Here is a 22,034-nt window from a genome sequence, read left to right on the forward strand (position 1 = left end):
TTTGCATTCTTATCATCTTCATTATACATTATATGTACCTCTACATAGCAGAAAATAGTTAGCACGATAGGTGGTTGATATGGTAATCAAAAGTCAGAGCCATAATCACAGTCATATCTGTTAGTGATGTGCGGGTCGGGTTTTTTTATGACCCGCCCCGCCCCGGAACCCAACCCGCCCCGCGAACCCATATATAAATCTATGGCTCAACCCGCCCCCCGCGGTGGGAAAAAAAAGATAATCATCATCATAATAGCTCCGATTTATATAGCGCTCTTTTAAGTACCCAAAGTCGCTTTAAATGTCTACAGTAGCACAACATTGTCATGGGCAAAATAAACAAGCATGTTGTTCAAAATCTTTTTTTTTTTTTTTTTTTTGCGTGTGAGAGCGGCTGACCCGCTCACCCGCAGCCCGCATAATTGCCTCTGAAATCCTGACTCGACCACCCGCGCCGCGGGTTGACCCGCGGGACCCGCGGGTTACGGGTCGGCCCGCTCATCACTAATATCTGTGGTATGTAAGGTCCATGTAATATGTCTCTAGACCTCTGTCATCATCCCTGGCAGTGGAGTTTTTTGTCGAGCTCTCGCAGTTGCTCCAGGAATCCCTCGTTGGGGGATATGTTTCTGTTGGCGCTGACGGCTTTGATAGCCTCCCCAAGGGTCATGTTCTCATGGATCACCAGGTAGGCCAGTACCAAGGTGGACGAACGGCTCATCCCCATCGCACAGTGCACCAACACTTTACCTGGCAAACCAAAACAAAACAACACATTTTTGTTGTATTCCGTGTCTTCCCTTATGCCTCAGCTCGGAGCTCAGCCAAATCCCCTAGTGGCTCCACGTCTCGTTTTCTGCCAGTTTCCAGGTTAAGGAACAACCAATGCACTATTGTTGTTCGTTTTCTTTCTTTCCCCCACCCCCTCGAACTCCTTTGTGGATTAAAGGCCATTCACGTCACAGAAGTGGTGTACTTTTAACTACTGCCTAAAAGTTTGCAACAATGTTGCAATAAATGTTTCAACACATGGTAATCCCTGGTTTCCTTATCATGGCCAAGGATTAGGGCCCACAGGAGCGCGTAATTGAACTGTCTTGGTGCCTGTGTATTTCTACTGGGGATTATTGTAGGCCCCGCCACACACTGGAGCCCCCGATCAGCCAGCATGTGAAGGAGGCGGCCTCATCTTATTACTGTCATGTCTGATACCGCCTGCACTTTGCATAACAGCAGTGGCACGGGCCACAAACATAATTGTGTAATTTCCATGTCCAATGAAAGTGTTGCTTACAAATTACCGGGGCAATCCATTTAACCCATTCAATCCGGGGACGCATCTGTGTCATTTTAGATTTGTTTGGCTATTAAAAAATAGCAGATCTACAAGCTCATAGCGCGGCACAGAGTGCTGCGCTATGAGCTGGTAGATCTGCTATTTTTGAAAAATCCTGAACATTTGTGCAAATCTTTGAATATATATATTTTTTAACTCAAATCTTTGCTTCTGGGGATTCTACAAATGTCTTCTAAATCCTACAGTTTTTTGAAAAAACGTATGTTTCTATATCAGTGGTTCTCAAAGTTTTTCATGTCAAGGACCCCCAAAATTATATGTATTTTGCCACGGACCCCCATCTCAAAATATTTTGTGCCAGGGACCCCCAGAAGCAAAGATTTGAGTCAAAACTTTTCCCTTTAAAAAATAATATATTCAAATATTTTCACAAATTTTCACGATTGAAACAAAAATAGCAGATCTACAATTTCATAGTGCGGCACTCTGTGCCGCGCTATGAAGTTGTATATCTGCTATTTTTGAATAGCCCAAAGAAATCTTAAAATGCCACACAGATGCATTCCCGGTCTTAATGGGTTAAAACCAATTTTCCTGTCCAAGGTCTCAGCTTATGAGGAGATTACCGCGGAGGGAAAGATATTAGCTTGATATTAGGCTATGTTTTGAGTTTGATTTGCATTTTAACGACTGTTACAACGAGGGCTGCTGTAATGGGAATTGACTGACAAATGTTCGCTGAAATTATCTGTGCAGGAATAATGTCTTCGCAAAGTTCATTAAAAAGAAAAAAAGATGAGAGACATGATGGTGAAAACCTCCTTGCCTGTGGGCGAGCTCAGGGCATTCTTGATGAAATTGGCTGCTGGGTAGAAGAAGGGACTCAATTTGAAGGTCGCCGAGTCAAAAGCCTCCACTCCATGATAAGTGATATTTGTGTCTCTGTAGAAGCTTGCCCCCGTGTTGACATTGAACTTGCCATCTGCAGCGTTCAGAACATGGGTGATGCTGTGAGCCAGGAGTGTCCTCTTGTCTTTGGCTGCATACCTAATGAAGAAAGCGTTATCTGTCGGCTTAGATCAGGGCACAGTGGCATGAAAGTATTCCTGTTTCCACAGACAGTAAACAGGATGGGGTGCAGAATCCTATGGTAAACGGTGGTGTAAAGTGGTGTACATTTACTCAAGTACTGTACTTAAGTACAATTTTGAGGTATTTTTTACTTTGGTGGAATATTTCTAATTTTCAATAATTTTACTTCTACTCCACTACATCTCAGAGGCAAATATTGTACTTTTACTCCACTACAATTATTTGAAAACTTACTTTGTAGATTTATTATTTATTACTAAACATACATTAACCACTTAAGCTCTATACATATTTTGGCTGTTTGGAAATAGCGGATCTGCAAGCTCATAACGTGCCGCATCGCGACGCGTTGTGAGCTTGTCGATCGGCTATTTTCAAAAGATTTGTATAGGCTACATTTTGAAGACTTGAAATGTGACATTCTGCATAATGAGTACTTCTACTTTCAGTACTTTAAGTATATTTTGATGCCAATACTTTTGTACTTTTACGCAAGTACATTTTTAATTCCGGACTTTTACTTGTAATGGAGTATCACATTGCAGTATTGATACTTTTACTTTACTACAAAATTTGAGTACTTTTTCCACCACTGATGGTAACATTCAAATTACTGCACGGCCTCACATGTCTCCTATATAGATCCGGGGTTGGACCTCATCCAGGTGGCCACTGGTCCCTGGCTTCGTCCACATTAGCCTCCGAAGCTCTGAAGCTGAGGGTGTCTCGTACCTGCCATCTGCCCCCTCAGGGCTGGCCAAACAGCTGATACCTAGTCTGTGCATGTCTGGTTGTCCCAGCGTCTGGCTTGACCTGGCACAGAGAGGCACCGCAATGACCGCATGTTAGGAGGATGCTGAAGTGTCATAGAATTCAAACAGTGATTTTGAACCATAACCAGTATCCTTTGCAGGGACAGAGATGTGTCCATCATCAATAGTGCACGAAATGACATCTGATTCCTTATATAAATCTGCACTGTACAAACCGAGAATAATGGCACATATGATTATTCCTTAGTAATTACATAATATTTGTGTTGTGCTTTGCCTCATTGTCTGAGCATATTTTATGTTCCCTCTTGTGGGTGGTTAAAGGGAGTGTAATATGTTTTTTCTAATAATAATAACTTAAAAAAAGACCTGTTTCATGTCATTGTTGTATTGACACTTGAGAGAGGCTGCACATGGCCATGGCTTCAGTGCCTTCAGTGGACACGCCCCCAGCGTTCAGAGCAGAAAAGCCTGCTTGTTTTTCATGATTTTGAAACCTACTTTTATATACTTGGCAATTACTTTAATCATTCAAATTTGGCTAGAACACATTGACAATACATGTTATTACTGCTTTACATGGACTTTACGTTCATGCTTTACACAACCAATGCAAAGATTACGATGAATATTTTTTACTAGGCTGTATTATTAAAGTATTGTATTATTATTATATTTATTTATTCACAAGTATCTTTTCAGACACCATCTGAATCTGTCATCAATGCACAACAGGCTTCAACTAGAAAAAGTGCTCCTCGGAGCACAGGTCTCCGCCAGGTCAGGTAGGTTATTGTGGGGCAGCAATGTTCGGAATTAGCCAATCAGGATGGAATATGAAAAATTGGATGGAACCATCTTGATCACTTGACTATATGTGTACCGATTTGCATGATGTTTGAATTTGTAGGAGTAATATAAAAAAGAAAAGTGTTGCAAAATTGGCCTCCTGGTGGCGCTATAATAGGGCAATGTTAAAAGGGTGGCATTTGTTCTTCAATGTAGTGTGAATGTGCGTGCAAAGTGTCGCAATCGGACGCTGCATTCATGATTTGTGGCATTTTGTTCAAAACGGGCCACTCCTGCAAACTTTAGATGTCAATGTTAGCCAATCAGGATGGAATCTGAAAATTTTAAAAGATCCATCGTGATCACATCATCGTGATCACATGACTATAGAGATCAAGTGTACCGATGTGCGTGAAATTTGGATAAATTCTGAAGGCTTAATATCAAAGAATGTGTTTTACATAAGTCGGCCTCCTGGTGGCGCTATGAAAGGCAAATGTGAAAAATGCAGGTCAGTTGTTTTTCCTTGGCCTCTAGGGAGTGTGCGTGCAAAGTTTCATGCAGATCGGTGCAGTTATAGTTAAAAACATAAATCGTCCATTTATAGCGCCACCATGAGGCTGATTTGAACATTTTCAAGTGGCATTTCTTCCTCGGCCTAGTGGGAATGTGCGTGTGAAATCTCACGGAAATCGCAAGCTGCGTTCATGATTTGAGGCATTTTGTTGAAAACGGAGCAATCCTGCAAACTTTGGAAGCCAACCTTAGCCAATCAGGATGAAATATGGAAAATTGGACCGATCCGTGTTGATCACATGACTATAGAGATACTGTGTACTGATTTGCGTGATGTTTGGATAAAATCTGTAGGAGTACTGTCAAGAAGTGTGTTTTGCAAAAAGCGGCCTCCTGGTGGCGCTATAAAGGCTAATTTGAAAAAATTGGGGCAGAGGTTCTGCTCTGGCATCCAGGGAGTGTGTGTCCACAGTTTCGTTGCAATCAAGCCAACGGTGCCGGAGATTAGCTGTACACAAAATGACAGAATGACGGACACACACACGGACGGACGGACACACACACGGACGGACGGACAGGGGGCAAAACATACTCTCTCGCCATGCCTTTCGGCCTGGCGGAGACAAGGACAGGGGGCAAAACATACTCTCTCGCCATGCCTTTCGGCCTGGCGGAGACAATTATCAATAGTTACAGTAAAGATCATCTCGAAGGCATTATGTTACAGTGTTATGTGGTTCTCATTGAGCTGCTTCAATACAGTTATGCTTGGTAAACCACCCTCGTTCCTGAGATGAAGTAGATTGGTATTCAATGCCTATAAACTTCAGCTTTTCATTTCCTCCAGGCAAGCCCAACCTGTGCATTTTCAATTGATACACTGGGCATCGGTGTTCATTGGTATGCATATTGTATACATTTGCATCCATTTAGGCAGCTGTGTGATTCTGCTCCAGGCTGAAATCATACAAATGTTGTGTGCACTGTCACTGTAAAGAAACCGAAGGCAGCTCGTCTGCCTGTTCTCATTCCGCTGGTGTACGGAGACTTACTGTATATGCCTATTATGCTCCCTCGTACAACCGTGTCCAACACTGAAAATTGCAAATCTACAAGCTTGTAGATCTGCTATTTTCAACATGACACTGACTGTACGACGAAGTATAAATGGGTCTATAATGTACTGCTCAGGAGTGGGGTTTTGAGAATTATTGTCACGTCCATAGAGATGAGTCACTCACTGAGACCGAATCTGTTTCAGTGACCTTTTGTAAAAGCTACTGTGGCATATGGCGCTGCACTCAAACATCTTGATGGCTTTATCCGTCTCTCTCTGTATCGCCCTGAAAGGCTTTGAACTGAACACACACACACACACACACACACACACACACACACACACACACACACACACACACACACACACACACACGTGTGTGTGCACAGACACACGAGGGAGGCTTCAGGCACATACTGGACGGGCCTGTTTGCCTGTGCATATCAAGAACATGTGTATTTGCTAAGAAACCGAGATTAGGCTAATCACTTTCAACCTGCTGTCCCTGTTTGGGGCATGTCATTGTAGGCGAACATTTCCCCAAATTGTAACAAATAAAGATTGCATATACTGCATACACGCTCACAATGCACTGCATTGCAACGCGTTGAGAGCTTGTAAATCAGCTGTCTTGGCTATTTCTGAAATACGGCTGAAGTGGTTAAAAAAATAAAAAAATAAAGAAACATGTGCACTTGGCATGTGTGAGTGCTCTTGCATGTGTAAGTATGAATCTTAAAAGGTGAAGGCAACGTGTGTCTGTGTGCAAGTGCAACACATGTGCCTGGAGTACCTGGAGGCACTTCTTTCTCTTCATTGATCTATAAGTACAACCCTCCCCTCCCACGGTCAGGGCACACAACTGATTTCCCTCGTGCACATGTTGAGCTGCAGCTCCGCTTTCATACCCCCCCACCCCCACCCCCCTTAGGCTAACCTGTCCTTCCTGCTCTACTTCTGTGTAATTAAAGATGCTACGTATGGGAAAGTGCCCACGGTTAACATGGAGGGCAAATAAAAATGGCTATTTTTTTCCTCTTTTTTTTTACCTCCTCCAGGCCTTCTCCTGCTGGGTTTATGTATTACACTTACCTCTTTTGCCTTGGGGATGCGGCTCGTCTAGATTTGTGGAGCAAAATTAATAAAAGAAGAGTGCGGATGATCCATCATGCATTTCAGCACAATAAAAACACATACTCGTGTAAAAATGATTTTTTTACAAACATGTTTAACTTGCAAATGAAGGAAATATGTAAATCTATACATTGTGTTTTATACATACACCTAGTCTATATATAATACCATACAACGCAGGTGTAGGCCTACTGTATATATCCAACACCTCTCCTAAGTATAACATTGTTAGTAGACACACTTGCCTTGGACTGAAATGGTGTCTGTCAGGGTCTCTCCCTTGCAAAGAGCAACGTGCAGGTTGACAGCAGCGCTGTCAAGCCCTCTCCTCGGTAATCTACCCCATAACCTTTTTTCCTTTTTTAACATCTGAATCTCAGCTCAAAATAATCCTGGCATCATCCTCTGCATTCCTCAACCGTTATCTGAGCCACCAGCACAGGGAGAGAGAGTGGGCTGGTTGTTCAAAAGCAGGAGAATTAGATCAGAGGTGCTACTTGTGCTCGTGCTTGCCACACACACTCATTGCTATCCAAAGAGAAATGCTGCAATCCACGTTTGTGCACTTAATGACATCAGTGAACAAATTTCTTGATCTCACTCGTCTGTGTATTGATTTTTTGTTGTTGTGAGAGAACGCAGAAGGACAGACATACAGGTCTACTTTAACTGTTTATGATCACTTGTGTTTGCAACGTCAACCAACATACCTAGAAATGTATTGAATGTAATTTCCTTCTGAAACATAATCCTATGAAACTCAAAAGGTGAGATACAGACGTTGACTGCTGTTTCTCGAAAATGTTAACTATTTTCGTTGACCCAATTTTTTGTTATGATTTTGGGTCTGGGTCTGTACGCCCGTCCGTCCGTACAGACGTTCTATTCCTGTGAATGCAATGTCAGGATGAACGGATTTCAATTTGGTGGTCAAAAGTCACTGTGACTTAACAAAACATGACAACATTTCTCCCGAATGTGTAATAAGAAGTGAACATTTTGGTGGTCACGTCCATCCCATTCTCATGAATGTGGTATCTCAGCAACGCTTGCATGGAATTTTGTGGAATGTGACACAAAACTCCACTTGGACTCAAGGATGAACTGATGAGAATTTGATGGTCAGCGCCAGCGGTCAAGGTCACTGAGACCTCACAAACATTTAGCAATAACACATTTCAGGACATTATTTAATACCATAAGAGGAACCGATTATGAAAGGACTGCAATGGAAATCAGCCACTGCCTTTTTTTGCGTTTAGCCTTTTGATAATGGTGTGACAATGTATGTAATTTTACATATGTTTTGTTATCAATAAAGATGTCAAAGTCAAATTATGACCGTATTTCACAATTGGTCAGTTGCCGAATTGGTGACACTATAATCTTGGAAGGCCACCTTATTACTGTGGACTGTCTGTGGTGCTGGGTTGACGCATCCACATTTTAGAATGAATAGCTTCTTTTCAGCAACATCCATTATATGGATGCAATGCTTCAAATATAATTGAAGCTTTGCCATGATTACACTTAATACCTTTTATTAAAACTACTTCAAAGACTTCCACACATACGTATTATATCAGTCTGGACAGCCATGGGTGCAGATGCCTCTGCAACTGGTTGGCAGAGGCATACAACCGTGATGCTGGTATTTCTAGTTTCCGTTGCACATTATCAGTACATTTCCAAGGACGTGCCACCTACAGACTAATAATGCAATGTACAGTCAAGCATTTCCTTTGGTCAGTTTTGCTGTAACACAGTAACGAGTTGCTGAATAAAAGGCCATCTCACAGGCTCAATGAATGGATGTTTCAACACTTGAAGGACAACTTCACCCATTTTCAACCTATCTTCATATAATTGGTCCTCACTAATGCTCATTAATACAATATGATAACATTTTTGTCTACTTGGTCTGTGTCTCAGAGGGCGGCTGTGGACAGGTCAGAAACACGCCTACCAGTGACATCATCGATGGTGAATCCAAGCTAATAGAAACTGCAGGCTTTATATTCTCGGAAAGTTAGCATGCTATAATGGGAACCATTGTTCTCGCGTTATTAAAAATCCAAATATAAACATTGAAATCTTGTTTTAAAAGAAAACCCTGCCTAACGATGATGTCACTGCTCTCAGTCTCCTATGAGACACAGACCGAGTAGTTTTAGTTTTTTTTTTATCATTTTATCATGAGCATCAGTGAGCACCAATTATATGAAGATGGGTTGAAAATGGGTGACGTCGTCCTTTAAGTAAGAACCATAGTCCCTTAGTATCCATATCATTCACTATTGTTCACCGTTCTTGATTTGTGGTGCCTGGTTCAGCAGCTACACAACATGTTTGCTAAGACATTTTCCTTACATGGCCGTGAATGGCCCCGACGTTAGAGGAGACAGCATGTTTTCTTTTTTCTCGTCAACTGAAGATCAAGGTCCAACAGCAACGCCAGGAAATTCTTATTGGGATAGATGGGTCTCTTTTGGACCAGTTTCTGGAGGGCCCGCTTAAGGGGCATGTGGTGGTAGATTATCAGGTACGCCAGCACCAAGGTAGATGACCGGCTCATTCCCACGATGCAGTGCACCAGAACCTTTCCTGCAGGAAGGGAGAAGATGAGAGGGACGTGAAGGACAGATTAGCGAGAAAGCTCCATCTTATTAATATCATACATGACTGCCCGCTTCAAAAACTGTGGCCTTTCTTTTCCCCCACTGTGGGGCTAAAAATAGAGTCCACAATTCATTGCCTTTGTTCATTTAAGGTCCCTTTGCAGACTGGGTCTGGCTGTCACATTAATCCCCATCCTGTCCTCTGCTTGAAAGCTACTCTGAAAGGAGCCATGGTTACATTATAGACTTACATTCTGCAAGGTAAGACCCTTATTATTACTGCTGGCTGAAAATAAGGTATTCCTGTCACACCATGCCATTATAAGTTGTTCTGGGTGCTGTAATGACAGGTGACTTTGAAAAGACAGTATGGGATGCCAGGATGTCGAATGAATGGGTTTATTTAAGATTCATAAAGTGACATAAAGGATAAAAGTGATGTGCGGGAAATTGAAGTGAAAAAGGTCATATTTTGCATCAGATGACTCTGTCAGGCGGCCTTACAACTGCCGGACTGCATGATAATTGGATTGTCCAATGGATGATACAAAGCTGTATAGTAATTGAAATGAAGTACATATTATTTCATATTAGAAAGATGTCTGAAGAGTCCTACCAGCAGGTGATTTCAGTGCTTTGTGAATGAACTCGGCAGCAGGTTTGAAGTATACATCCAGGTCAAAGTGAGTGGAGTCATCTGCTGGAATGCCACAATAAACAAAGTCGTTGCCATAAAACCTTTGGTCCCCTATGCTGCCTTTCTTGGAGTGAGCAGCGTTTAATACATGAGTGATACCTAAGTTCTGCAAGGCTGCTTTGTTGTGGGCTATTGCCCTAACGAGACAAGGAGAGAAGAAATGCTGTTGTGAATGCTGGGATGTGTTGTTGCAGTATATTCTTTTCATGTCAAAATAATGTTTTTGTCTATAATAGAACTATTGCCGAAGGCACAGTAGAACCATTATGCAATAAGAGCTTTTGAGGTTTGATTTCAATAACATTTGCATGCATGGATTTTTCACGAGCTTAACATGCAACATGCTGTAAGTGGCATAAATCAAGGAGAAAATGAATACTTACACATTCCCTATGTATATATTGGGCCAGACCTCGTCAATTGGATTGAGCTGTAGCGGGCAGGAGTCCAAAACCTTTTGCAAGTCCTTCACAGTTAGGTACTCTTTCCTCTTGTCTCTCTGGGTTGACATTTTTATTCAAAATCCGCCACGGAAATCAATTACTATAGTCCAAATGTTTGTTAGAATATAGCAGCCCTCTGTTGACTCCAGTGCAGAATGATCGGAGTGAGCAGGTGTTTATCTGCTGTCACCGGACGGTTACCCAATTTAGTGCTTAACCTAGCGTGTAGCATTACTCATGCAGGGGGGCACACAACACATAGTCTGGGCCTGGGTTTTTCACACCACTCTGGGACTCTAATTTAGTAATAAACCTCAAACAGATGAATCATCGGATAAGCACTGATAATTGGATGCAATTATGGACAAAATGTTAAAGTGCACTGCTTGTACTGGATCACTGACAGTGTTCTGTGATAGTGCATTTATATAACAGAATATAATTGCTCATGTAGCTAGCTCTCTGCTCTGACTGCTCAATGAAAATTGAGCACTTGTAGATGCAGAGAAAAGGTTATGCTGTCAGCTGCCTCCAACAGAAAGACATTCTCATTAAGATTAAATACATTTAACACAGTGTAGTTTATGTGTAACATTTGCTCGTGTCTTCTTCTGGAGACGTTGTGCTTAATTTCACGTCCAAAGCTCGAAGCTGTTTCAGAAATCCTCTGTTTGGAAAGATCCACCTGTGTTCTTTGATCTTCTTGATGGCATCCAGGAGGGAGTAATGATGGTGGATCATGAGGTACGCCAGGACCAGGGAAGCAGACCTGCTCACCCCAACAGCACAGTGGACAATGATCCTAGCTGGTGAACAAGATCAAGCCTAGGCTAAAGCATCAATTGATCATTAAATATGAACCAAACCACATAATATAATAATAATATAGTAGTAGTAGTAGTAATACATAGGACTACTACTAATAATAATAATTGGTAGGATATTTACCTGCAGCCGTATCAAGTGCATTGTGTATATGTCACAGGGAAAATGGCATTCCAGGGAAATTGACAGGGGAGCGCTTGTTTTATAGGCACGGGGCGGTGCTGCGAGGCGGGGCTTTGATGCGAGGACGACGACCACAACAACAACATACTAACCAGGAAGCTACGCTAGGGGAACGCTGAAAATAAAATGGATAATATGAGAGAAATACTCAAGTAAAGTACGAATACCTCAAAATTGTACTTGAGTAAATCTACTTTGTTACTTTGCACCACTAGTACAAGCCTCAGTGGCGCACTTCGATAATCATTGGACTCCCCACCCACTACCACTGGGAGCCGGGGTTTGACTCCAGCTTGGGACATTACTTTTTCAAACAACCGCGGACTACTTTTTTTTCGCTGATAAAGTATAGTTTTGGACCATGACGGAAGGCGCTCCGACTTAGAAGACCTTGAGGCCGAGGAGTCGCGCCCGAGCGCCTCCAGGCGCGAGTGCCCGCGACGACCGGCCGATGGTCTGCTAGTCGACTTAAGCGCCGTCCGAGTTATGTACCGATAGGCACAGAATCGTAAATGATGTTGTGTGGGGACTGCGTTTGCCCCAAGTGCCACTCACTGCACTAACATAGCCCGCCAGGCCCGCCCCCTGGAGTGTGTGTGTGTGTGTGTGTGTGTGTGTGTGTGTGTGTGTGTGTGTGTGTGTGTGTGTGTGTGTGTGTGTATGTATGTGTGTGTACACGCGCGCGTGTGCGTGCTGGTTTGTGCATGCGTGCGTGTGTGGTGTGGGGCTCATGTCTGGCTTGCATTGCCCTCTAGCGTTGATTCTACAGAATTGCATGAGGGGCATGAAAACAAGCGTACCCCTTTCAATTTCCCTGGAATGCCATTTTCCCTGTAACATATATACTCAGCAGAGGGGAAGAAATAAGGTGAGAGGTCAAAAGATGGAGAGTCATCAGCGGGCACCCCATGATAGTCCACGGTGGATCCATAGAAGTCATGACTGCCCTGACAGTGCATCCTCCCATGAGCAGCATTCAGAACATGAGTGATCCCCAGCTTCCATAAGCTATAGCGATCATTAGCAACTGACCTGTTTGTATACAGGAAACAGCCTGCATGAGCAGAATGAAACCTATGATCTGTATCTGCTGTTGAAATATGAACGGCCCAAATTGTCTAAAACAAAAGAGCGGTCAGCACCCTTGAAGAGCACTTCAGGGTTTGTAATAATGGGATATTTCACTTTCAAAAAAACGTTGGGTCATTTTATCGTCTACATAGGCTTATGTGAGCCCCCAGACCGTTTTTAAGTTGCTTGATTCAGTATTTAGATATTTGATATTAATTTTATCAGACACGCCCCCTTCCTATACAAACCCATTATAACTTCAAACTCCATTTTTAACATGTTAGATTCATCAAAAACACCCGTCCTTGGTTCTGGTTACTCACCCTGCCCTCCTAATACGCGAGGGGGCCGTGTTTTTTCGATTACTTTTTAAATAAATTTTATAATTTTTTTTAATCGTATTTAATTGTTTTCATTTTCCCCAAAAAATATTTAAAATAAATGAAAAAAGTTATCGAAAAAACACGGCCCCCTCGCGTATTAGGAGGGCAGGGTGATTCACCAGAACCAGGGACAGGTGTTTTTGATGAATCTAACATGTTAAAAATGGAGTTTGAAGTTATAATGGGTTTGTATAGGAAGGGGGTGTGTCTGATAAAATTAATATCAAATATCTAAATACTGAATCAAGCAACTTAAACACTGTCTGGGGGGCTCACAAAAGCCTGAGTAGGCGATGAAATGACCCAAAGTTTTTTTGAAAGTGAAATATCTCTTTAACTTGGATTTTAAGAACAACCAGGCTGATTTCAAAACTTACATGTCTCCAATGAACAGGTTAGGCCAAACTTCATCCACAGGATTGCCAAATCTTTTTCCACCATGCAAAACTTTCTCCAAGTCCTTGACAGAAGGAGTGTCAGAGGAGATACGATTCTTTTTCTGGAGACTCATGACAGACTGACCCCTCTCACTGTACCCTGCAGAACACTTTGATACAATAAAACGACCTATTTGAGTCTTGTGAGCTTTCTCTAGCCACTATATTTACAAAGACCTTAGGGGCTTTACTACAACCATGTTGGTAGTGACAAGGACAGGTGTCCTTAATAGCCCAGTCTAAATTTAAAAGAGTGACCCAGAGTCACAATATTTTGAATATGTTGTAGATTTGTATTCTTATACTGTACTGCAATCATGTTATCATTGTAAATTATAGGCTAAATATTTATATTTTGTTGTTTACAAATCATGTTCTATTAATATTTGTATTGTGTTATATTTAGGTAGAGGCCTCGTTTAAGCCCTTTGGGCTTCTTGCCCTCCTTCGTGCCCTCCTGGCACTTTTCTTTTTATATTCTGTGTACTGTTTTTTGTATTGTTTTTACATTGTGCTAAATAAATCAAATACAATTAATTTTACACAATTTTGATAACATTTCATCATCTTCATACGGTAAATTCATTCTATATAATACCGTGGCTACAGACCACAGACAGATGAGATGAGTAACATTTACAGCTCATGACATCTTTTTTGTTGGGGAAAAATCACACATTCACTGCAGAACAGTAAGCACAGCTGCTGTAGTACATCCTTCTGACCACTAGACGTCACTGTCTCCCAACAACTACTGACAACAACGCCAGTGGATCAGCTGAATACATTCTGCGCATCACTTCGGGGTATTACGATGGTGTGTTGTCAAACAGTAATGACAATGCTAGCTAACTCCTATGAATGCTAGCAAGTGTTGCCATGTCCGCTTACTATAAGCGACTTTGAGCTTGTTTTTCTGTGAAGTTGCTTGAAAATATTGGTAGTTTGCGGGTTGCGTTTTTTTGGGGGGCTTGTTTCTATAGTGTAGTTGCTTATTTTGGGCGTGTTTCCTAATGTTGTTTATACCAGTGGTTCTAAAATATTTCACGTCAAGGTCTCACCAAATGAATATGTAATTATTATCCAAGGACCCCCCCATCAAAAAAATAATCTACATTTTTCAAGATTTTTTTTGAAAGTTGTGAACTTGTAGATCGGCTATTTTCATATAGCCGATGCATATCATTTAAAGTTTAACTTTAAAGTGCTCATAACATGGCTTTAGTAGTTGCTTCTTTGGGGCTTTGGGTTTTCCTAGACCCGGATTGCTTGTTTCTCTCGCGAAACCTGGCAACACCGATGCTAACCAGAGAGAGGCTCAAAGGAGAAATGATTTCCAATTCCAACAAATCTCCACTGATCATTCCAACACGTTTCAACAGGATTTCGTCAGATCCCAATGAGATGATGCCATACAGCTAGCGAACCTAACAACGTCATCGGGGCTCCTGTTACATCTGATCATTCCGGCGTGGAGGTGAGTGAGTCCAACCTTATCTATTACGAGAATACATAGCAACTTGTAGCGTTAGCATTAGCATGCTAAATTAGCCTTTAGTTAGTAGGCCAATATGGTGAGATGATGGGGGGGATGTTTGGCTTTGTTTTGGGTGGGTGGGGATCAGTCCGCCCTGGTTCTCAAAGTGGGGTCCGGGGACCCCTCAGGGGTCATTTAAGGGGTTCCAGGGGGGTTATACCCACTCCCAAGTCAAATGATTGATAGTCAGGAACCAAATGGACCCTTATGTGTCAGTAACTCAGGGAGAGTACAGATGGATTTGTACACTCTCAGTTAGATTAACGTTGATGATTCAGTGTAGATTGAGGGCCCAGAGATTTTTTGCCATGGGGGTCAAATGGCTTAATAATGCATATCAAATTGTGCTCCTTGAAATTAAATGGTTGAGAATCACTGCTATATAACCTTTAAAAGTGGTCTCTTTTGGGGGTCCCTGGGCCTGGCATACCTTTTCAAATGGGGGTCCGCGGGCTAATATCTATCAATTTGGGGGTCCTTGACATGAAAACGTTTGAGAACCATTGCTACAGGCTTCATGCACGGTGTCAGATAGACTAATACATGGCCTGCTCTGGTTAGCTTGTTAGCATGTGATACAATAGTTCCAACTTCCATCCCTGTATGATAGTAACGTGCTTTTTTACACACTAACTATTGGATGACACTTTTCGGCACTTTACATGATGAGGCTTTACTGGAACATTGACTCAAGCAAGCCTGCCATGTTTCAAATGACATGCTATTTAAAACGCTACGGTATGGTTTAATCTGTGGTGGTAATGATGTCCTTAGTAATGTATAGACAGACTTGAGAGACACTGCATGTTTACATATCATTCAAGATGTAGGTTGCATATCTAGATGCCACCCTATAGGTTCGCTGATCCTGAGTTGAGCTGCTTGGATCAAGTTCAGGTGAGTAATAGGATTTGGGTCAAGGCTATATAGACCAATAAGTCCACTAGAGCCTCTTTATGTAACGTGTTGGCAACTTGGCATCCTAGCGCTGCCTCTGCTCTCTTGCCTACAATATTGGTGTCAATGGTGAATAGAGGGTGTGGCCTGTCAACAACCCTTGCACAGATTCCATTTCCCAATGTGTGGTTCCTAATCCTCGGCCTGACTGCTGATGGTCAGCACCGTTTGTCTTCTTCTGTGTTAGAAAGTTTATTTTCTTTATTTGCCGAGTTGCTCCAATCACACTGGATCCAGTATTGCTGATTCATTGGAAATAATGTGACTAAAAGGGCCTACTTCCCTCTAGCCTTCTCCTGCACGCTTGTCAGCAAATCAGTGATACTGACATGACGGATGAATCCAAATGTTTGACAGGCACTTATGTGGAATGATGTCTTAAATTGTTATTCTTTTCCAGTGTGTGGAGGAAATGGCCCAGCTGAGTGTCCGTCAGTGGACCACCAAGCATGTGGCCAAGTGGCTGAAAGACGAGGGTTTCTGCGACTACGTAGACCTGCTCTGTAACAAACATCGACTGGACGGCACCAGCCTACTGACCCTCAGCGAGTATGATCTCCGCTCGCCACCCCTGGAGCTCAAGGTGCTGGGTGACATTAAGCGAATCATGATGTCGGTCCGCAAACTCCAGAAGCAGAACATTGACGTGCTGGAGGAGCTGGGCCTGCCCTTTGACGGGCAGAGCCCCACAGGCCCTGGAGGTAGTTTAGACTGGATGTGCAATGGCGAACAGGACAGAGACTGTGACAACACCGACACGGCACCGGTCGGGGAGGAGTATCACCAGTACACCAATGGAAAATATAAACAGCAGACAAGGCGCCTGGATCCAGAGTGCTGGAAAACTGTGCTCAGCTCTATCTATGTGGTGTTCGTCTTTGGGTTCACGTCCTTTGTCATGGTCATTGTGCATGAGAGGGTGCCTGATATGCGCACTTACCCTCCCCTACCAGATATTTTCTTAGACAGGTGGGTTATCACTTTTGGTGTGAAGACACTTTAACCAGCTCTGTCGAGTCCTCTAAGATGTATAGAACGACACAAACATTGCCTTTCATTACTAAGCTCTCAAATGGCACAATGAAATGTTTTTTTAGTGGAGCAATTGCATTTTTAATCATATGTCATATCCTACTTTCTAAAATCGAAGCGTCTGTTATTGTTCTTGTATTGTTCTTTTTGACTGGCCGCCTAGTTTGAGTTACAGCTGTGACTTGTTGTTTATGGCCAGTATTCATGTAATTGAGTTGCTGATTGCAAGAAAATGCCAGATAGCTTTTAGCAAGATGTCATTATAAGTCACATTGTCCAGGGCAGCTCCCTTCAAGTCGCCTGGTTACACCACTGGAGTTCATAGAAGTTGACAGTTTATTTTTTAAATGGAGGTAAATAGTTTGCCTTGTAGATTAGGATTATGCATGAATTGTGTGATACTAGTCTTAACACCTAAATGGCTATTTGCCCATAACATTTTAGTGATACTGGACACACTCAGTGGCAAGGGGTTATTTTTAAATTTAGAGATTTAGTCTGGTAGGCTATTTAAAGTTTGCATTACCTTTTTTATTAACTAATCAGCTGGTTGCCAAGTCGTCTTACAGTAGCTTGCCAATGGGGCGGCTGTGGCTCAGGAGGTAGGGTGGCCGTTTGGCGTCAGCCCGGTTCAGTCCCCGGCTCCTCCTGGCTTCGTGTCCAAGTGTCCTTGAGCAAGACACTGAATCCCTAAAACTGCTCCCGATGAGGGTGGCACCTTGCATGGCCTCCATTGTTGGTGTGTGAATGGGTGAATGTAACGCACATTGTAAAGCGCTTTGGATAAAATGCAAAGAAATGCAGACCATTTACCATCTACCATCAATCAACAGACTTAAACCACTTATTTCTGTTAACAGTGTGCCTAGAATACCGTGGGCCTTTGCCATGGCCGAGGCATGTGGAGTGATTCTCTGCAATATCTGGCTGCTGGTTCTGCTGCTGCATAAACACAGGTGGAGTAACATCACTGCCAGTCACAGTGCCAAAACCATTATAAATCACCAGGCGTTTCTGTTTTTCCATTTCACTTCACCGTATCACTTGCCAGATGTGTATGATGTCACTTAACTACTTTCAACCTGGCATCCCTATTTCTGGCATGTCATTATAGGTGAAAGTGATAAAAAAAAAAATAGCCAATCTACAAACTCACAGCCTGTCACGGACGTTGCGACGTGTTGTGAGCTTGTAGATGATCGCTTTTCGCTGTTTGTTGTACAAGAAAGTATATACGATTTTATTTGGTTAAATTAATAATACAGAGGTCACGGGTCACTTGCAGGTCGATCCTGTTGCGGCGCCTGTGCAGCCTCATGGGAACGGTGTTCATGTTGCGTTGCATCACCATGTTCGTCACCTCACTGTCTGTACCTGGACAGCATCTGCAGTGCTCAGGAAAGGTAACGTAACGTTGGGTTTTCCCTTCAACGACTCTCAAATCAGATGGACGTTAGGGATTCATGGAATTCATAAAAAGTGTCGACGACATTGTCATTTCCCTCTTCTCTCAACTCCAGATGTATGGCGACATGTGGGCCAAACTGCACCGAGCGGTGGCCATATGGAGCGGCTTTGGAATGACCCTGACGGGAGTTCACACATGTGGTGACTACATGTTTAGTGGTCACACTGTGGTCATAACCATGCTCAACTTTTTTGTCACAGAGTGTGAGTAGTCTATACTATTATGCACCGGTATTTAGAATGCTGTTATTTTTTTGTATCAAGCAAAAAGTTTTGTACCTTTTTTGTACCTCAATTATTTTACCTTTGCCGCCCTCCAGTGTTGTTTATCAGTACTACGACAGAAATAAGAAGCACAATAAGGTTCTTTGTTGTGTATTGTTTTTGCAATGGGACAGGGGTTTTAAATGTTATGTCCAAACACCAGTGCCAGAATTCTAACACGTATTCCCCTTTTTTAACAGACACTCCAAGGAACTGGCACTTCATTCACACCTTGTCTTGGGTCCTGAACCTGTTCGGCATCTTTTTCATCCTGGCCGCCCACGAACACTACTCCATCGATGTCTTCATCGCCTTCTACATCACAACCAGGCTCTTCCTGTACTACCATACTCTGGCCAACACCCGGGCCTACCAGCAGAGCCGCCGGGCTCGCATCTGGTTCCCCATGTTCTCCTTCTTTGAGTGCAACGTCAATGGGCCCGTCCCCAACGAGTACTGCTGGCCCTTCTCCAGGCCTGCTATGATGAGGAGGATGATGCCTGACAGTCACAGATAGACACTGCAGCGCCTGTGCTCTTTCGACTACACTACACAAGTTGCCAACTGTGGTGGTATGTGATATCTTCGTTTAATGCGACTCCCGAGCAACGAAGACGACTTATGTGATCCTATCAGTGCCATGGTCTTAGTGGGTACACAGAGCCATAACTCCTCATGTTCTTGGACTTAAGCTGCTTGTGCCCTTCCCCTGTCAGTATATTGAGGGGAAATAAACGAAAAACCCACAAACCTCTTGTTTTGTTAGAAACCTCATCAATTCCCTTTGCATCACTTGAGAAGTGAATGCTGTGGAATTACACCTCCCCCTCCCCTAAGAAAAGGGAAAAAACGTAAGTTTCCCATTGTTGTATTGATACACAGTGTTAGATGAGCTACTGCAATTTTCAGGCCCTGTCAATTTGCTGGTTAATCTGGTGTAGGGAAACCACAAGAGCAATTTTCTCAGGCATTATCTTACCAATTCCTATTCTGCAGTTTATTAATGAAAATATAATTTTGGATTGTTAAACTTTGGATAGGTGCACATAAACTTTAATTATATATTTTTTCCCTTTTATATTTCATCATCAAATTGATCTACCGTGGACCACAGGAAAAAGCAATGTACAAATGATTTACTTTATACTGTTGTTTAATTCTGTATAGCAATATTACACGTATAATATTGTACAACAGATGTTACTTATTTGCCATTGCTTGACATTAAGTAGTGCAAAGATGCCTGTATTCCTTACAACTTCTTTGCTTTTTGACAGTGTCACTAAATACTTAATGAGTAATTAATGGCTCATTGCAAGCTAAACAGCAGACCTTGATTTTATTTGTTTGTATTGCTAGGTTGTCCTGCTTTTTCTTTGTTATACCTAGCAAAGACCAGGCAATACCATGAGAATATGAGAATCAGCCAAAAATATGGAATGACAAAGGTACTATTGTCTTAAATATCATTCCTTTTGCCAATTAGGCTAACTGAAATGTTACACCAAGTTTGTCGGCTTAGTAATTATTCCACATCTTTGTTCAGTATTGGGTAGCTGTGTTGTTGTTTTTTTAAATTGTAAATGACTTCAGTCCAATTAGAACATATCAGGATGTCAATCTTGGCAATAGAACCCGTAACGGCGGCGGCAGTGGCTCAGGAGGTAGAGCGGCCGCCTTGGAACCGGTTTGATCCCCGGCTCTGCCTGGCTTCAGTCGTAGTGTCTTTGAGCAAGACACTAAGCAAGACACTGAACCCCTAACTGCTCCCAATGAGCAGGGCTGACTTCACTGTCTGTGTGTGTGTGCGTGTGTGTGTGAGAGTGAATGTGTGTCTGAATGGGTGAATGTGAAGTACATTGTAAAGCGCATTGAATGGCCTACAGTAGTTGACCAGAATGGCGCTATATAAATGCAGTTCATTTACCATTTATATTTCTGTGTTATTTGTTATGTACACATACATATGTATGTGTATAAACACGTTATTATACAATTGTATTAATTTATTTTATTTTGTAAATGTTGATAGGTATTTTTATATTTCATATACAAAGTTATCGCAACATGCACATGGACAGGAAGATGTTTACAGTTGCTCATAACTATGGATTTCTTTGAAACACAATGTGCTTTTTAAGTTTAACCCGATTTCAGATTAGCCTCAGTAGATTTTGTCAAATTTAAGAGACTAAAACCGCCAAACATGGTACTTTGCATTTCAACATGTGAAAAAAAAGAATGAAATAAAAATAAGCAAACTTATTTTCTTCAGTTTTTTATTTTTTTACAGGTACCATTTCTCTAGTTTGCAGAGTTATAACATCATGTCTTGTCCACCCAAATGCTCAAAAAAACAATGCTGCTGACTATGTTTGCTCTTCTGTTGTTTTAATTGCAGGTATATGTCAGGATAATGTTACTGATGGTGTTATTGATTTCGTCTTAATGGCATGTTTGCAATTTTATTAAATTATACAATACCATGATCCACCCATTGTGACCGATTGTGACACGATAGTGTGCCTCTTGCATAGTAGCCACATTACTAATTGTCTCACTTTTTCCAACATTAAAAGGTTGAAATCAAACATAAATGGGTACTAATCTTTTCTTTTGATATGTGTAGAAGAAAGAGTTAAAGGTAGGGTAAGTGGTTTTCTTTGGTCAATATTCTGATAGTACTCATTGCCATAGAGTGTTTGTTCAGTAACCGGTGTCTCCATGTCTCTCCAGCTCTTCAATAAACGGAAAATGCATTTTCAGGTCGGGACACCAATTTTATCCAATCAATACAGAGAACTCAGTCAGGATATAGATTAAACAAGTGCAATTGAAGGTTATGACACAAAGAAATGAGGTGAACAAATTGGAACTAGAACACTGGAAAATAGCCGATAAATGGGTACTCTCTCTCCTGATTGGCTGAAAATGTGTCACCTACCTGACATCTTAAACACAACTAATAGGCGAGTGCGCTCCGGTGTGCAATATCCGAACGCACCCAATGTGTTTTCTGTTTATTAAAGAGATGGAGAGACAGGGAGACCCCTGTGACTGAACAAACACTCTATAGCAATGATTACTATCAGAATATAGTGCTTAAACCTTTTAATACAATTTTTGTTTTGTTTTCACCAAAAAATAACACTTACCCTACCTTTAACATAATACCAAGTTCAATCCAGTGAAACAAACGTTTTTGAATGAGTGGCCACCCCACATACGCAAATTTCACAAGTTTTCAAATGTATAAAAATATTTTGAATAAAACAGATCTACAAGCTCACGACGATGCGACGCATTGTGAGCTTGTAGATTTGCTATTTTCATGGCCGAAATGTATATAGGGCTGAAGTGGTTAATGTATGTTTTGTACTAATAATCTAAATCTACAAAGTAACTAGTAACAAGCAAATGTGTTTAAGCTTGGCGTATCAGTTACCATGGTGACACGAACTG

The 22,034-nt window shown here is 42.0% G+C and overlaps 4 protein-coding genes across 6 annotated transcripts; 1 reads left to right on the top strand and 3 right to left on the bottom strand.

Annotated features, from left to right (window-relative positions):
- Nucleotides 1-508: 508 nt before the first annotated feature.
- LOC308105410 (dual specificity protein phosphatase 13B-like) lies at nt 509-7,825 on the bottom strand. Of its 3 annotated transcripts, none has more exons than XM_080456120.1 (4): nt 6,904-7,825; nt 3,017-3,202; nt 2,124-2,344; nt 509-750 (listed from the first exon to the last, which is right to left on the bottom strand). In XM_080456120.1, exons 2-4 carry the CDS (start codon nt 3,172-3,174, stop codon nt 557-559), a joined length of 573 nt encoding a protein of 190 aa, XP_080312246.1. In that variant the 5' UTR covers nt 3,175-3,202; nt 6,904-7,825; the 3' UTR covers nt 509-556. The 3 variants fall into 3 exon arrangements, with proteins under 3 accessions (XP_080312246.1, XP_080312248.1, XP_080312247.1); XM_080456122.1 differs by lacking the exon at nt 6,904-7,825 and adding an exon at nt 6,617-6,867; XM_080456121.1 differs by lacking the exon at nt 6,904-7,825 and having other exon boundaries at nt 3,017-3,843.
- On the bottom strand, nt 7,822-10,668 carry LOC308105412 (dual specificity protein phosphatase 13A-like). Its single transcript, XM_080456124.1, has 3 exons — nt 10,357-10,668; nt 9,893-10,110; nt 7,822-9,262 (listed from the first exon to the last, which is right to left on the bottom strand). Exons 1-3 carry the CDS (start codon nt 10,482-10,484, stop codon nt 9,051-9,053), a joined length of 558 nt encoding a protein of 185 aa, XP_080312250.1. The 5' UTR covers nt 10,485-10,668; the 3' UTR covers nt 7,822-9,050.
- Nucleotide 10,669: 1 nt separating this feature from the next.
- On the bottom strand, nt 10,670-13,389 carry LOC308105107 (dual specificity protein phosphatase 13A-like; the record flags this gene model as incomplete). The annotated part of the gene is made up of 3 exons (XM_080455739.1): nt 10,670-11,222; nt 12,263-12,456; nt 13,256-13,389. 3 exons carry the CDS (start codon nt 13,387-13,389, stop codon nt 10,999-11,001), a joined length of 552 nt encoding a protein of 183 aa, XP_080311865.1. The 3' UTR covers nt 10,670-10,998.
- Nucleotides 13,390-14,617: 1,228 nt separating this feature from the next.
- On the top strand, nt 14,618-21,134 carry samd8 (sterile alpha motif domain containing 8). Its single transcript, XM_080455014.1, has 6 exons — nt 14,618-14,792; nt 16,210-16,778; nt 17,702-17,797; nt 18,127-18,244; nt 18,362-18,512; nt 18,773-21,134. Exons 2-6 carry the CDS (start codon nt 16,222-16,224, stop codon nt 19,087-19,089), a joined length of 1,239 nt encoding a protein of 412 aa, XP_080311140.1. The 5' UTR covers nt 14,618-14,792; nt 16,210-16,221; the 3' UTR covers nt 19,090-21,134.
- Nucleotides 21,135-22,034: the final 900 nt, after the last annotated feature.

The sequence above is a fragment of the Gymnoscopelus braueri genome (assembly GCF_963280865.1).
Source record: "Gymnoscopelus braueri genome assembly, chromosome: 17".
Taxonomy (NCBI): domain Eukaryota; kingdom Metazoa; phylum Chordata; class Actinopteri; order Myctophiformes; family Myctophidae; genus Gymnoscopelus; species Gymnoscopelus braueri.

What these genes read in the sequence shown, in the direction of transcription:
- LOC308105412 (XM_080456124.1), bottom strand. Translation starts at nt 10,484, where the DNA reads ATGTCAACCCAGAGAGACAAGAGGAAAGAGTACCTAACTGTGAAGGAC. An exon ending in AATATATACATAGGGAATGT is followed by an intron (nt 10,111 to 10,356) that starts GTAAGTATTCAT and finishes TTGTCTCGTTAG; the next exon opens with GGCAATAGCCCACAACAAAG. An exon ending in AGCACTGAAATCACCTGCTG is followed by an intron (nt 9,263 to 9,892) that starts GTAGGACTCTTC and finishes CCCTTCCTGCAG; the next exon opens with GAAAGGTTCTGGTGCACTGC.
- LOC308105410 (XM_080456120.1), bottom strand. Translation starts at nt 3,174, where the DNA reads ATGCACAGACTAGGTATCAGCTGTTTGGCCAGCCCTGAGGGGGCAGAT. An exon ending in CGGATCTATATAGGAGACAT is followed by an intron (nt 2,345 to 3,016) that starts GTGAGGCCGTGC and finishes TTTCTTCATTAG; the next exon opens with GTATGCAGCCAAAGACAAGA. An exon ending in TGCCCTGAGCTCGCCCACAG is followed by an intron (nt 751 to 2,123) that starts GCAAGGAGGTTT and finishes TTGGTTTGCCAG; the next exon opens with GTAAAGTGTTGGTGCACTGT.
- samd8 (XM_080455014.1), top strand. Translation starts at nt 16,222, where the DNA reads ATGGCCCAGCTGAGTGTCCGTCAGTGGACCACCAAGCATGTGGCCAAG. An exon ending in CCAGATATTTTCTTAGACAG is followed by an intron (nt 16,779 to 17,701) that starts GTGGGTTATCAC and finishes TTCTGTTAACAG; the next exon opens with TGTGCCTAGAATACCGTGGG. An exon ending in CTGCTGCTGCATAAACACAG is followed by an intron (nt 17,798 to 18,126) that starts GTGGAGTAACAT and finishes GGTCACTTGCAG; the next exon opens with GTCGATCCTGTTGCGGCGCC.